The sequence below is a fragment of the Diachasmimorpha longicaudata genome, chromosome 18, assembly GCF_034640455.1.
Source record: "Diachasmimorpha longicaudata isolate KC_UGA_2023 chromosome 18, iyDiaLong2, whole genome shotgun sequence".
Lineage (NCBI taxonomy): Eukaryota > Metazoa > Arthropoda > Insecta > Hymenoptera > Braconidae > Diachasmimorpha > Diachasmimorpha longicaudata.
The window spans coordinates 1,666,307-1,680,905 of NC_087242.1; the positions used below are offsets into that span (position 1 = coordinate 1,666,307).

The following is a 14,599-nucleotide window of genomic DNA, read 5'->3' on the forward strand; positions in this document are numbered from 1 at the left end:
TACTAGTGTTTTTACGAAATGTAGACGAAAGGCTCTAAGCCTTGTGCTGATTTTCAGGGAAACCCTCGATATCTTTCCAGATATAAAAAAAAACCGGAAGACAACACAAATTTCATGTATTTCAAGAGAAAAAAATTTTGAAATAAAAAGCCGCCAGATAAGAAAGAGAAAGAGAGAAACATAGACGGAAAGGGAAGCCATCGTTGTGAATTTTTCCTACGGTGTTCCACAGTCAGGGAAAATTTATTGCCCTAAAAGTTGCTGAGAAAAATGCGTCTATCTATTGCAGCAGCTGGGGTCGACTGCCCGCGCAATCCTCCACCTAAAAAAATAGAAAGTTTCCCTCGACACCTTCTGCAAGACAACATTCGAACACCCGACAAAGTTGTAATGTTTTGTTTACGCATTTTTTAGGCCTCGTGTGACCCTTACCATCCCCCCACCACCCACTTCTTGTCGAAGAAAAACACTTTTTGGGGACCCTCACCCCGGGAGGGGGGCAGCACGTCGAGGTCGTCTTCAAAGGATATGCCGACGAAGGAAAACCCTACTCGGACACGTCTGGCAAAAAAAAGGAAGGGGGGGGGAGAATTCTATGAATATATTCGCCAATCGTGCCCATTTACTACTTAAGAATAGACGCGCATATGCTCTGTTCTATCATACACGGTAGTTGTTTCAAAATTGGATATTTTTCCGAGTTTATTGGTCATGTTTTTCTATTTTCGCTTATACAGATTATTTAACAGGTCACTGACACGACTACGTCACTATCCGACTTTGCGTTCCTTTACAATCAAAAGGCAGAAGTGGGGATGCCCGATGGGAGGTATATCGCTGTTTCACTAAACAAGTGTTCTCTTTTAATCTTACTTTGACGGACTGACTCTGATAACCACTCCATAATCTTATACTTTGAAGAGAATTCTTTCAGTCATTGATAGCAGCGCTTTAAAGAACAGTGTTTGAGATGCAATCGACATTATCATTTTTCGTTACTTTTGTCATGCACGATAAATACTGAAAATGCACAGTGTACTTTTGTCCCGTAGTTTGAAAATTCATATACTATGCCAGAAATTGAGATCCATAACACCAAGTGATATTTGGATACTACAAAATCAATGGGTGAGTTATCAATTGAATACATTAGTGGATTTAAAAGTAATTCTGGATTCCATATCATAAACCACTTTCTACCACACGGAATCCGATGGATTCTTCCTCAAGTTTCGATTGCTGTATATCAATTGATGGCCTTATCAAGAATTTAAACACTTAAAAAGACCCAGCCAGAGATGTATTGGCCGATATTGCGTTCTTCTTCCTAAGAATTTTGGAACATCTGGGTTCATTGCACTGGGTAGGAACAATATTATCTTCCGTTCGCCTAACCAACGGGTAGATATCTGCACTGAGAAAAAGAATCCCGCATTTAGTAAATGGCTTTTGCAATAAAATCCTAAATGTCGGCACTATAGGAATTTCGTTTCATTCTCAGGCCTCCGATTTGATCCGAAAAAAAGTTCCATGTCAAATTCTGAATATTTCGAAAGAAATTAAAATTCGATTGTATGATCATGGTTTTCGCGCAAAACTTTTTTTATTAAATGCTAGAATTTATTTCGTCAAAGTGACCGGAATAGATAGACGATTACTAACTGTCTGTTAGTAATTGAACTAGAAATTTGGATGCAAAAAATAACGCCACAAAGTGTAATAAGTAATAATGAGTATTCAAAATTCAAAGGCGCAGTTGGAAAGTGTTCAATAGTTTTTAATATAATTTTGATATTGTTGCCTATTTTTGGAATGATGTCTACACATCATTGTACGCCGATTCATTATTCTTATAAACAGTTTCCCTTTTTCAGCTGTGGAGAGTGTATCTTTACCGGTATTCTAAACAATCTTGAAATGTGATCAAATTGCTCAATATTTAATAATGCGATCAACCGCTAATAGATGTATATTATGAAAGAAAATATGTGCATGAAATTCATGCATGACAGAAGTGAAACTTCTTAGCCATAGACGCTTAAAAAATTTTGTCTGAATTTTTTGTGGATATTTTTTCCATCACAATTTCAACCAATCAAATGGTGGCATTTCCCGTCACGTGGTACAAGTCAAAAGGTTTGACTTCGGATATTTTTCGGATATTTCCCTGTTTGTTGCTAAGCAATGAAAATATTCGATAAACAATTTGTACGCGTTTCAAACTCCAAAACTATCATTAGAAAAAATCAAGTTCAAAGACTTTACCTCGACATAAGCAGATTTGGAGAAGAATCCTTGGACATTATTAATCAAAAACTTTGAACCAATGTTCCTAATAATACGATGAAGACAAAAGCCACAATCTGGAAACAATTCTCTGCATTTTGTTCAGACAGAAAATATATGCTGGAAGCCACAACTACCAGTGAAACACCATACCATATGACGTGAAATGCCACACATTTAATTGGTTGAAATTGGGATAAAAAAAATAATCCAGCCAAGTACCCCTGCACCTTCAAAATTAATCGAATATTTCCCTCCAGTTTCCCTGCGTAGCACTGATCGGGATAAGTTTCGGAGAAAAACTTTATTTTTAACCTGCAAATCTTATCCCTTTCGTTGCTACGCAATGAAACTCGCGGAAAATATCCCATAATTTTGAAGGTCTTGGGGCATTACTACTGATTATTTTTCCCACCCAAATTTCAGCCAATAGAATTGCACCATTTGTTGATATTTTGTATAGCCTACCTCGAATATCAGCGATAATCTTTTGAATATTTTGGTAAACAAACGACACTTAACCAAATAAACCTCTTTTCATGTCATGGCACAATTCTCTTGGCCGAAATTTGGATAGGAAAAATAATCCCCTGAATACCACTCGAGCTTCAAAATTATAGAATATTTCTCTCTAGGTTCCCTGCATACAAATGAAGTCGTCAAGTTTTTCAGGAAAAATCACTCGTGCTTCGCACTCGTGATTTTTTAGCCTGAAAAACTTGACTCCTTCATTTGTTTGCAACGAATCTATCGGGAAATATTCGATAATTTTGAACCACTTGTGGTATTATATGTGATTATTTTACCTATCCAAATTTCAGCAAATAGAATTTGTTGATATTTTTCATAGCCTACCACGAATTTCAGCGGTAATTTTCCCCATCCAAATATTGGCCAATAGGATCGCACCATTCGACGTTATTTTGTATAGCCAATACGGTATTTCAGCGGAAATTTTTGGAAATTTCACTGGAAATTTTTCATGTTGCCTATATAAATAAAAAACAAATGATGAAGTAACCCTCAATTGTATCTGACAGATTGGATGGCAATTCGTTAAAAATTATGTCTCATGGTGCAATTCTATCGGCCAAGATTTGTATGCAGGGAACCTAGAGGGAAATACTCTATAATTTTGAAGCTCGAGTGGTATTCAGGAGATTATTTTTCCTATCCAAATTTCGGCAAAGAGAATTGTGCCATGAAATGAAAAGAGGTTTATTTGGTTAAGTTGTCGTATGTTTCTTTATATAGAGCCTACCCGCGAAGCGCGAGTGATTTTTCTGGAAAACTTGACAAGCTTATTTGTTTGTAGGGAACCTTGAGGGAAATATCAGATAATTTCGAAGTTCGAGTGGTATTCGGGGGATTATTTTTTCCATCCAAATGTTGGCCGATAGAATTGCACCATGACACATAATTTTCAACGAATTGTCATTTAATCTGTCAGATACAATTGAGGGTTACTTAATCATTTGTTTTTTTTTATATAGGCAACATGAAAAATTTCCAGTGAAATTTCCAAGAATTTCCGTTGAAATACCGTGTTGGCTATACAAAATAACGTCGAATGGTGCGATCCTATTGGCCAATATTTGGATGGGAAAAATAATCGCTGAAATTCGAGGTATGCTATACAAAATATCAACAAATGGTGCAATTCTATTGGCTGAAATTTGGATAAGAAAAATAATCCCCCGAATACCACTCGAACTTCGAAATTATCTGATATTTCCGTCAAGGTTCCCTACAAACAAATAGGCTTGTCAAGTTTTCCAGAAAAATCCAGAAATTCTCCAGAAATTCTCCAGAAAAATCTGATAATTTCGGAGCTCTTGTGTGATCTATTATATGTGATAATTTTCGAAAATTTTTATTGAGCCACACAGGAAGATTTCAGAACATTTTGTCAGTGAAAATTCGGGACCTTGTGGAGAAACCAAATAGAATAGTCAATTTCTGTTCCATATTTCCCTGAAAATGATCAGAAAACAAGGAAATTGCTGTCAATGCATTTTTGAATTCGGGGAATAGTGACACCGAAGCCCATTTAGGACAAAAAATCAGGAAGGTTACAATTTCATTGAAAAATCAAGGCAATTGATCTCCAATATTCATATTCGAGTATATATTTAAATAAATTACGAAATTCTCATTTTCGTACCGCTTAAAATTCGGGAATTTTACTGAAGAATAAGTTAGACCGAAGATTTCATGATTTTCAAATGTGTAAAAAGCATTTGATGCCACTGGATTGGTAATTCCCAGTGAACTGTCTCGATATTAATAAAAAGGTTTCATTAGTATTATTCATCATATTAACAAAATCAGCCATGTTCCTACTCCGAATCTATCACGTTTTTGTTTCTCTCCCATGTCTCTTTTCATCCGACTGCCCCACCACGCGCGCCATCCCCTCCCTTTTCCTGTCGCTTTTTCGCTACATACGATATTGGAACTACTGCCCAACGAGCCCAGAGAAGTTTCACTTCTAAAGTATAAGTATAGAAGTGCTCCGAAGTTACGGAATGAGCGGTTAGGGCTTAACTGACTATCAATTAACTGGGTGGGTGACACAGAGAGATGATGTCAGTGATTTCCAGTCGTCTCAATTGCGTGCGTGTTGGGTCCGTGCATTGACACGTAGACGTCAATGTAGCGCGACGCTACAGGGGGGGGGGGTGTGGCCGCTATCAATGGGCCTTTCAAGGGGCTTCAGCAGGAAAGAGCTCAAAATGATGGGTGGACAACCTTTAGCATGCTCATAGCTGCCTATTTTCGGCTTGACTATAATACAACTTTGACTTGTCTCCATTTTTGGGTACATGTTCCCGAGATGGATAGGCCTTTAGTGCAGGCAGCAGCCTATGCATGAATTTTATAGATCCTGTAAGAGTCCACTGGACATTGCAAGACGTCCAGCATTGCCGTTGTTGAGGATATATCCCAGATAGTACTGTCGCCTCCTGCTTATATTCAGCCCACCTCAGAGCACATGCTCCTGTCTCTATAACTGAGTCTCGGAAGTCCACCTGGACCAGATGCTCCAGAATGTTGATTGATAACTAATCAGGCAGTGAGGCAGAATTTATTAATAGGTTGTTCTTTCGACATTTGATCCAGTTACTACCTGTCAAAACTGACCTCAATAGTATGAGTGACGGGTAAATGAGTGGCTGATCCGGAACTGGGACGGTATTACTCAATAAGTCAAGTTTTTTGTGAATGTAATTCGGTCGCTTTTCCATTGCACTTAGTTCAATGGCACCATCGACTAGTGAATCAGAAAATGATCCGGCACGGAAACGGCATTTGTCGACCAGGTCAGCCCTTTCTAACCCTAATGCGACGACTATTTGTTTTCGCTGTTTTCGGATAATAGTTGGATCCTGTTGTCTTAGCCAGCAACTAGATATATTCTTCTAAAGAATCGTTAGTCAGAATGATTTCTGTTTCTTCGAAATAGATGAAGGGGCTAAAATGGACCAGTGGGATAAAATTGATTTCTGACCACAATAACTTCAAAATGGCTGATTTCCGAATAATTCTCGATTGTCGAACATATCCAAAAGTGCACGTTTTTCCTTTCTCCTCCAACTCTCTCCATTATAGTCGGGGCTAAAATCATAGAAGCATGCTTTCCAATGGAAAATCTAAATAAACTTGCAATCTCTTTTCTGAATTTGACGAAAACATCTTCCCCAGTTACTAACAGTAACCAGTTCACAAACTCTTCTGACAAATTCCTCAGTGAATTACAAAATAGAAACTGTTGACTACGCGAGGAAAAGTGAAGTCGTATATTTTGGTATAGTCGAACATTTAAAAAAAGCATTCAATTGTCAATTCCATTGAAATAATGATATTTCGGTACTCTATGATATTGGTGGCACATCTCCATGTAAATCCATCAGTGCGTGATCATAAAACCAACCTTCGAAGGTTACGGTTTTCGGCATTCACGACCCGTGGATACTCTGAACTCCACCGCAACGTCGACTCCGACTCCTGCGCGTTCCTCAGCACTGTGTTTTTAAAGCTAATTCCCATTGATACTACCCATGCGGAGAGGGTTACCGGGCGAAGATTACCCCATATAAATCCAGTAACCCGCACTTTTGATTCATTTTGGAGAAACTTTTTGGTCGACCAAAATATAATGATTTCTCGATGGCTCTTCATTCTGGCGTTGGTAAACGCCATAACATTCAACGGAATTTTGAACATTTCGCGTGAGATTTCAATACAATTTTATTTGAGTACCTTGTGATTGGAAATAAAAAGCTTGATCTCGTTATTAGAGCTGTGGTTGGTGATGGGCCCACACGCTCTTTAGTGACATGCATAAAATAACACGGTGCTCCTCGATCATACGAACGGTGCATGGCAGGTCCTTGGATCGACGTTCATTGTATCTCGGTACAAATGCTCCAGAAAAGACCAATACAACATTTCACTCACAATAAGATGAATTATATCCCAACGATCTATCACCATTATTACGAAATGAATTATCGATCGACTTTGTGAAGTATGCATTTGCTGTGCTTGGGGATTATGAGAAAATTTTGAGTCATTATTTGGCTGAAAGGTGGTATTATTAATAGTTTCAGCTAATCTAAAAAAACTCGTTGCATTCCGGGAGCGCGGGCAGAAGTGAAAACTTGAACTTTTGGCGCGTTGGGCACTTTTTTGGGTGAGCATTTTTAGGTGCGCTCGCGACATGAGAAATTGTACATAAAAAATCAAGTTTATCAAAGCAATGTGGGCACTTTTTGAATGGACATGAAGTATAATAATATAGAAATTATATTCGAAGGAAGTGGTTTTATTTAAATGAGTAAATATTAGTAAATAGTAAATACAAAATTTATCAATTCTCATCCATAATTTTAACAACTCTTACATCATCGTTGTCAGCATTTTCATCAAATTCTAAAACTGCAACAATAGGTCTATGGTAACTAAAGTGTGAAATGAACAATTTTGATTTAAATCTATTTATATTTCTTGTGAATACTGCATCACTAGTAGTTTTGTATTTTTTTTGTGTTAAGATTGCGATCATTGGACATCGTTAAATCAAATTCTTCATATAAAACCGCATCCATTTTCAAGACAAATCTATAACCAAAAATAAAAATGTCGATTTTTTTAAAGCTATAATCGTAGCATATGTATTTTTTCCGACCATCCGAATTTCCGATCGTCGATTCACGTCCTTAGTGAAATTCTCTACTAAATTGAGTATATTTTCGATTTTTCGGGTTTTCCTACTTTTCTGGCTTTCCCATAATTTTTAGCGATTTTCCGACCGCCGATTCACGTCCCTAGTGAAATTCTCTACTAAATTGAGAATATTTTCGATTTTTCGGGTTTTCCTACTTTTCCGGCTTTCCGATAATTTTTAATTTTTAGCTGAAATGAGCATACTGGTAATTTTCCTAATTCCCCAAAATTTCGAGATTTTATGTAATTTTGTAGAAATTTATCAACTTTAAACTTTAAATGCAGCGCTTTTTTAAACGCTAGCGCCAAACTTGTATTCTTTTAATGTAACTGTTGCTAAAACAGGAAGTTGTTTCCCTAGCGGAAGAAAGAAACAACTCATATATACCTATGCGTATACTAATAGCAGTGATACCAGACGGGGGCAAAAATACCACGCGTGGGGGTTTCATGCGCAACTCCCTCGCGCAACTACTGCTGCGGAGTGGGACAGTGGGAGACGTGTGGGTCCCGCATCTGGCACCACTGTAAAATCTCATCTGTCGCGAGTTCACGAGAAAATGCTCACCCCCAAAAGTGCCCAACGCGCCATAAGAAGTTTTCACTTCAAAAAAAAAATTATCAGCCTGGAAAGCTAGGCGATAGAAGTGAAACTTCATGGATCTCGATGGCCCTTGAAATGAAAATACACACCCTAGCCAGTAAGTTTTATGAAATAAAAATATTTCCCCGATAACCGAAGCCACTATTCATTATTCGGGAATTTTTAAGGGTGTTAGGTTAATGAAAAAAAAAATTGACGTTTTTGCCTCCATTTATAAAAAATCTATTCATTCACGTCCATACTTTCATGTTCAAGAAAAGATACAATTGGTTTGTGATATGAAAAATATGAAATGAAAACTCGTGATTGTAAATTATTTAAATATCTTGAGAAAATTGGTTGTTGAGTCTTTGGGATTATTATTCATTTTTTAATTAAATTTACTTTCTAAAAATTGTACAAGTGGTTGAGCTTCTTCCAAGGCAAAATTTACATTAAAATCACCACTTAAAATCATGGGCATAGTGTTCAAATCTTCTACTAATTCTGCTGCTCCAGAGGGAGTATATGCCAATAATTCTCTATGTATAAATTTTATGATATCGGTAATTCTTTGGTTCGATACTGCAGCCAAGCCTTAATTGTTCTCTTGTTGATTGGGCCACTCAAATGACTGGACTTGCGAATTTTCTTTTTCTTAATGTGCACATTGATGCAATGATCGTCATCAAGATGTCGTGGAAGATGTTTCACCATTGTATGCACTTCAACTGGAACGTTGATGATCTGTCCATATATTCCATATTGTCCGCGTCCATGCCGTAATCGCCGTTATTGCATGAATGCAATTCTCGGTGATATCAGTCTTTCTGATACCAAATCGAGGGGTGGAAGATGGGCAGGTATTTGTACATATGAGAAGCCATTATATACTGACAATATTGGGATAGAATTAGCGTTGAGTGTTCGAAGGCAGGTGTACCAAATTTTCATTTCATCTCTATTCATTGTTGGTGCAATTGTGTCTAAAATCTCACTATGTTGATTGGCTGGAGCTCTCAAATCTTCTTGGAACCACAATCGATCACAGATAGAGCAAGGAAAACCGAAAGAATTATTCTTGAATTTTTTATCAAATTCTTTATGTATTGTTCAATTCCACTGTCGCCCAGTGTAAATAACATAACTTCTTTTCATGAGGGATGTTGCGACGGAAATCGGAACACCCCTCTCTTTCTCTAACTAGGCGGGGATTTGGTCCTCTCCGATCTGGCCGGGTGCACCCGATTGTCTCCGGCGCGTGCGCGGCGACTATTTGGAATTCAAATTGTTCGTTGCGCGTGCGCTTTGGCGCTTCGGGTGTCTTCGGTTTTGGGGGGATGGGTTGGGTCTCCGTCCGGAAGAAAGCATACACTCTCTCTTCAAGTGAAAGTGCTAGGTGAAGGTCACGTTTGTCTTGTCGAGTCCCTTTTTACACATAATTGTTATCAAGCAATAGAATCGCGATCGATAATTAAAATTAAAAAATACATAAAAATAATCGTAGACGAAACGGTCGTCCTCGCGCTTTAATCTATATTTTTATATAAACATAGTTATATTCACTAGAATATTAACGTATCATAATCTCCTGGGTAATCCCCTGGATATCGCCACGTGCGAGAAAAATTCACGTATCAATAGTGATATCACATATTAACTTTAGTTTTCAAATAAAAATATTTGATCTAACAAATCAATCTTAGTTAATTTTAAGAACAATTTAAAATTAATCGTGTGTGTATACCAGTTGTGTGGGCCGCAGCCAAAATAGTGTATAAATAATTATATTGATAACTTTCGGTTGATATATAAACTTGAAATACATCTTGGGTTTTTTATGCCAAAAGGCTTTTTCCCAAACAAAAATTTGTGTGTATTTATTATTATCATTCATTCCCACGTTAAACATTTTAAACAAAAAATTATTGCAACTGCCATACCATCTAGGGTATGACAGTATAAAGTCCAAATCTTTTCATGTATATTCTTAACTCCAGTGAAGTCTTTATAAGGGAGGTTAGGGTTCATGGTTATGCTTCTCACGTCATCCTCCCTTGCTGATGGCCCTGGGATGTCTGCATCAACACGTGGAACAAACATACCGTGGAAAAGTCTATTTGGAGCGTTTAACGTTGCGAAAGGCTCATTACCATCGCCCAAATTATTAGTCTGTTCGATTTCGTCTACCAGTGAAGCGTTCGGAGGTGGTTGTAAATTGATAGCCTTCTTCCTTCCTCGGTATTGCCGGACATGTTGAGCACTGGTTTTCGGGATCTTCTTCACTTTATTTAGTTTATTATTGGACCGCAGTTGATCTCTGTATTCCTTACACAACTGAGCATTGGATTTAGGCATGATGTACAGCTCTGATTAATATTTTTTAGACTATTTAATAACACTTCTCTATTTAACCTCGAACACTTAGAAACACTACATAACCTCGATAAACAACAAAAGCTGCACGACTCTTGAAATATATGTATATCTTAATAAAACAAGCGGTCTACAACAATATTCGCTATACATGTAGTCTAGGCGGAAATTACAGTTTGTAATCTCTCGCTGTACCCCCGCGCTCAGTTCACACCCTACGCATGCGCTTCGCTTGCGCCTGCGCATCAGTCCCATTCCTTTGCGTCGGCGCACTCGAATGCCTGCCAGTCAGTGAACTATGCCAGTATGCGCGGTCTGCGCAGGCGCTCCGGAGCGCGTGGAGATTGGAGTCGCCACAGTGCGTACACGTACGTACATTGTGGAGTTACTGAAAAGAATTGACCTTTTACTAATTGTCATACCCTAGATGGTATGACAATTGCATTGACATTTTTTAATTATCTAAAATAAGGGATTGGGAAACGTTTGGTAAATAAATCACTCAAAGAAACTTTGTTTGGGAAAAAGCCATGAAGGCATAAAAAACCCAAATGTATTTTCTAAACACAAGAAAACTAACTGAGATTAACAATATATTATTCTAACACTAATTTTGGCTGCAGCCCACACAACACAATGCACCATTCACTCGATTTAATGACAGATTCCGATCTGTAGATCGGATTCAATCTAGATTGAATAATTTGGTAATGAAGATTTACTTCATTTAACCTATAAAGGTTGTGAAACAGGTATCGTGGTAGTTCCACGTGGTGTCACCCAGGTGAAGGCCTGGGTGATGAGTTTTGGTAAATTAGAATTATTTTAAGCTTAAACACATTAAAAACTAAATTAATAAAATTGAAGAAGGCCAACGACTTTGTAACTTAATGCTATTGAAATATGACTTCTATTTTAGATTGCGTTTTAAAATTTCGATTAGTTTTACACGTCTCAAAAATTTTAGCAGAGCCTACTCTTCACAAGGGTGACAACTACTACTATATTCATAATCATGAGGTTCCGGTTTTGGCCCGACCTCGTCCCCGGAACCGAGACCGCCCGAGACCCCCCAGCGCCTGCGCAGCGCACCTCTGAGTTTCTCAGTGGTCACCGCGCACGCGCCGGAGACAGAACAGTTACCTACCGTACTCTCCCCTCCCCTCCCCCTTCCCGTGACACTCATGGCTCATTTCGTCGGAGCCATGTCCCCCCTATGCATGCTACCCCGCTCTCGTCTTTTCCTACGCCGAATCTATCGCGTTTTTCTTTCTCTCTCATGTCTCCTTCAGTCAGACTGCCCCACCACGTGTGTTATCCCCTCCCTTTTCCTGTCGCTTTTTCGTTATATACGATATTCGATTTACACACCAACGAGCGCAAAGAAGTTTCACTTCAAAAACACATTGCATAAATTTGTTTTTCTTGAGTGGTCAAATTCCGAAGGAATTCCAATGATTCACATATTCCTTAACTGATGTCTCAAAGTGGAAAGCAAGACGTAGTAGAAGGCTACGTAGGCAATATATGAGGCCAATTCTATTAAAGCAATATCTGTTGGAGAATTTGTTTAAACATTTTCGTTCTCGGTCATATGGTCTGCAGAATTTTCAATTCTAGTGATTTGTCTGTGAAGTTGAAGTAAAAAGTGGAAAAATTCATGAAACTGTTTGTAAAACTAAGTGAAAATTGTATGGACTACAAAATTGAGGGTTGAATGTTCATAGTCTTCCTCACATAGTCGACGATATAGTCCATATGGACTTCTCTCTCAGTAATATCAGCGCTTTCTCTTTTGAAAGAGCGTGCGAAAATGGCAAATAAATTTTATGCATAAGAAACCGAGGATTGGCCCAAATATGCTAACGTCTCTGTGTTTCAACACGGTTAAATAATCGATAACAATTCTGGTCGAGATGTGAGTTCTACGAGTTTAGCAATATAAAATTCGATCGCGGGAAACGTTACACGCCGAATAGGTTCTTTGTGTCACTTGGGATTTCAAGAAAACGAGGGAGACAATTATACAAGGAAGCAAATAACTGATTAAAATATAAGACGCAGACGGTCAACCCCAAACAAATCAAATATTAACAATTTATTCACTTGACAATTCGGATACACTTGGTGTTCAAAATCTCGTGGTCAAATGCCCAATGACTACAACCAATCATCTTTGACCACCGCAACGAGAGGTCACGATGGTTTTTGAAATCGTTACCGTGGTCAGTACAGGATCGGTATTTATCGGGATAAGACGTGTCACATAACCTCACTCGGAACTTCAACGGGAATTCTATCGCAAATCATCGTAATAATTGCAAACATCATGCGGGAAATTAAACATACAGTCCACTAAACTAAACTAATAAACACTATAATTTTTTATCAATGGAGTGACCACAAGTGTATATTTGTAAATAAAATCAGGACTCTCATCAATACCACGTGTGAACCATCATCATTATTCCCCAACTTCAACACTTCCCAGCCCCATCCGGCCCACTCATCTTTCCAGACACTTATAATTTTTAACACTTGGATTTATACGAGGTCTATATTTCAGATGTTTACACTTTCGTTGTATGATTATAACAAACTTAAGAAGTAATATAAAATTCTGCGTTGTAAAAATTGGCAAGAGTGGAAGAATGCGACCTAGTTTGAGAATTCTAATAATTAGGATTCGTTGAGTTCAGGCTAAGAGGAGGGATTGGGAGGTGACATACTTCGAAATCTGATGTGGAGGGAAAAGGATCAATCTTATAGGTTTTCACTAAATGAAAAAATACTTAGGGCCTGAAGGCAGGAAGGAGGGGGTCTTTTTCATTCGTATCTGGGTCCAAGTGATGTGGCGCCTAGGGTTCGACAGCTGCAAGGAATTAACATGTCTGGGAACTTAATGATTATTAGGATCAAGAGATTATGAGGGGAAATGGTATTCCTGAGGAAAATGACGTTATAACCGACAGTTTGCGGTCATAACCAGAAGCGAAATTTTATGGAGAATGTTCTAGATTAAATTTCTAAGAAAATTGGGAAACGATTTATTGAGCGAATTTCGGGGAGCTTCGGGAATTGTTGCGGGACCCAATGGACAGTAAATTGCGATGGAGAAAAGAGAATAAATGAAAAAAAAGGAGCAGAAGACAGAGAGAGGAAGTGCACCGACGAAAAAAATCTAAACAATTTGTTTTGGTCAAATACTGAAAATGATTCTCAGATAAGTAGTATGTTCACCTCGGCCAATAACTCTCGAGTTAAAATATAAGGAACATCATTGCAGATGATAAAACCTATGATTAAATGTCCTTGTAATTCACATTCCCTTTTAATATAGCGTGTATCCAGCCCAAATTCTATGCGTCATACTGCTAATTTGAACGACGTACGTGAAAAAACGATTATGTTTATTATATCAGTACTTACTTGAAAATAGAAATATACAGGGTCCTTTTTATGACTTTGTTGGGGGTGCACCGGCATGTTTGGGAGGTGATTTGGAACCGAAAAGTCCTTTTCCACTTTTCGCTCCGACGCACCCCTGTCGAGATATGGGGGCGAAAAGAACGGCCAATGGGGCGCGAGCATTGCGCGGCTCTACGTCCGTGTGCCGCGGGTCAGCGGTGTGCGTGCTTCCCCTTCTCCACGGACGGACGTTCCATTCCGCTAGTGAGAGGAAGAGAGAGGGGGAAAGATATTTCTCTCTCACTCATTGCCAATTTCATGACAATCCTTGGGGGGGGGGTGATTCGATTACATAATTAATGTTTAAAATCGTCGAAATAATAATAAAAGCGTTTTCTTGATTATCAACTAAACAAATGGATTTACGGCCTTTTGTCACAAGAGATTTGTTGCAGAGAATCAAAATGTCTACAACAAATGTCTTATGGCGGGTCCCGTAAATCCATTTGTTTATTTAATAATTCGATTTGAAATTCAAACAAAAATCCGCGATTAATTAATAAACGAAGACGATTTCGTGATTTTTACCTGAGATAATTAATATTCATAATTGAATTCCTGGCAAAAAAACCGTCTTGACAAAATGTTGTAAACCCATTTGTTTACAAGACCAATGCCAAGGGGGATGCCCGTGGTTTTCGGGATTTTTCCACCAAA

The 14,599-nt window shown here is 38.2% G+C and overlaps 1 protein-coding gene across 1 annotated transcript in view; it reads left to right on the forward strand.

Annotated features, from left to right (window-relative positions):
* Nucleotides 1-856: 856 nt before the first annotated feature.
* Nucleotides 857-14,599, forward strand: part of LOC135171114 (delta-1-pyrroline-5-carboxylate synthase) — a 36,652-nt gene continuing 22,909 nt past the window's right edge. Inside the window, exon 1 of the mRNA XM_064137456.1 lies at nucleotides 857-1,128. Within this exon, the coding sequence (XP_063993526.1) occupies nucleotides 1,027-1,128 (102 nt within the window). The 5' untranslated portion in view covers nucleotides 857-1,026. The remainder of the gene's footprint in view (nucleotides 1,129-14,599) is intronic.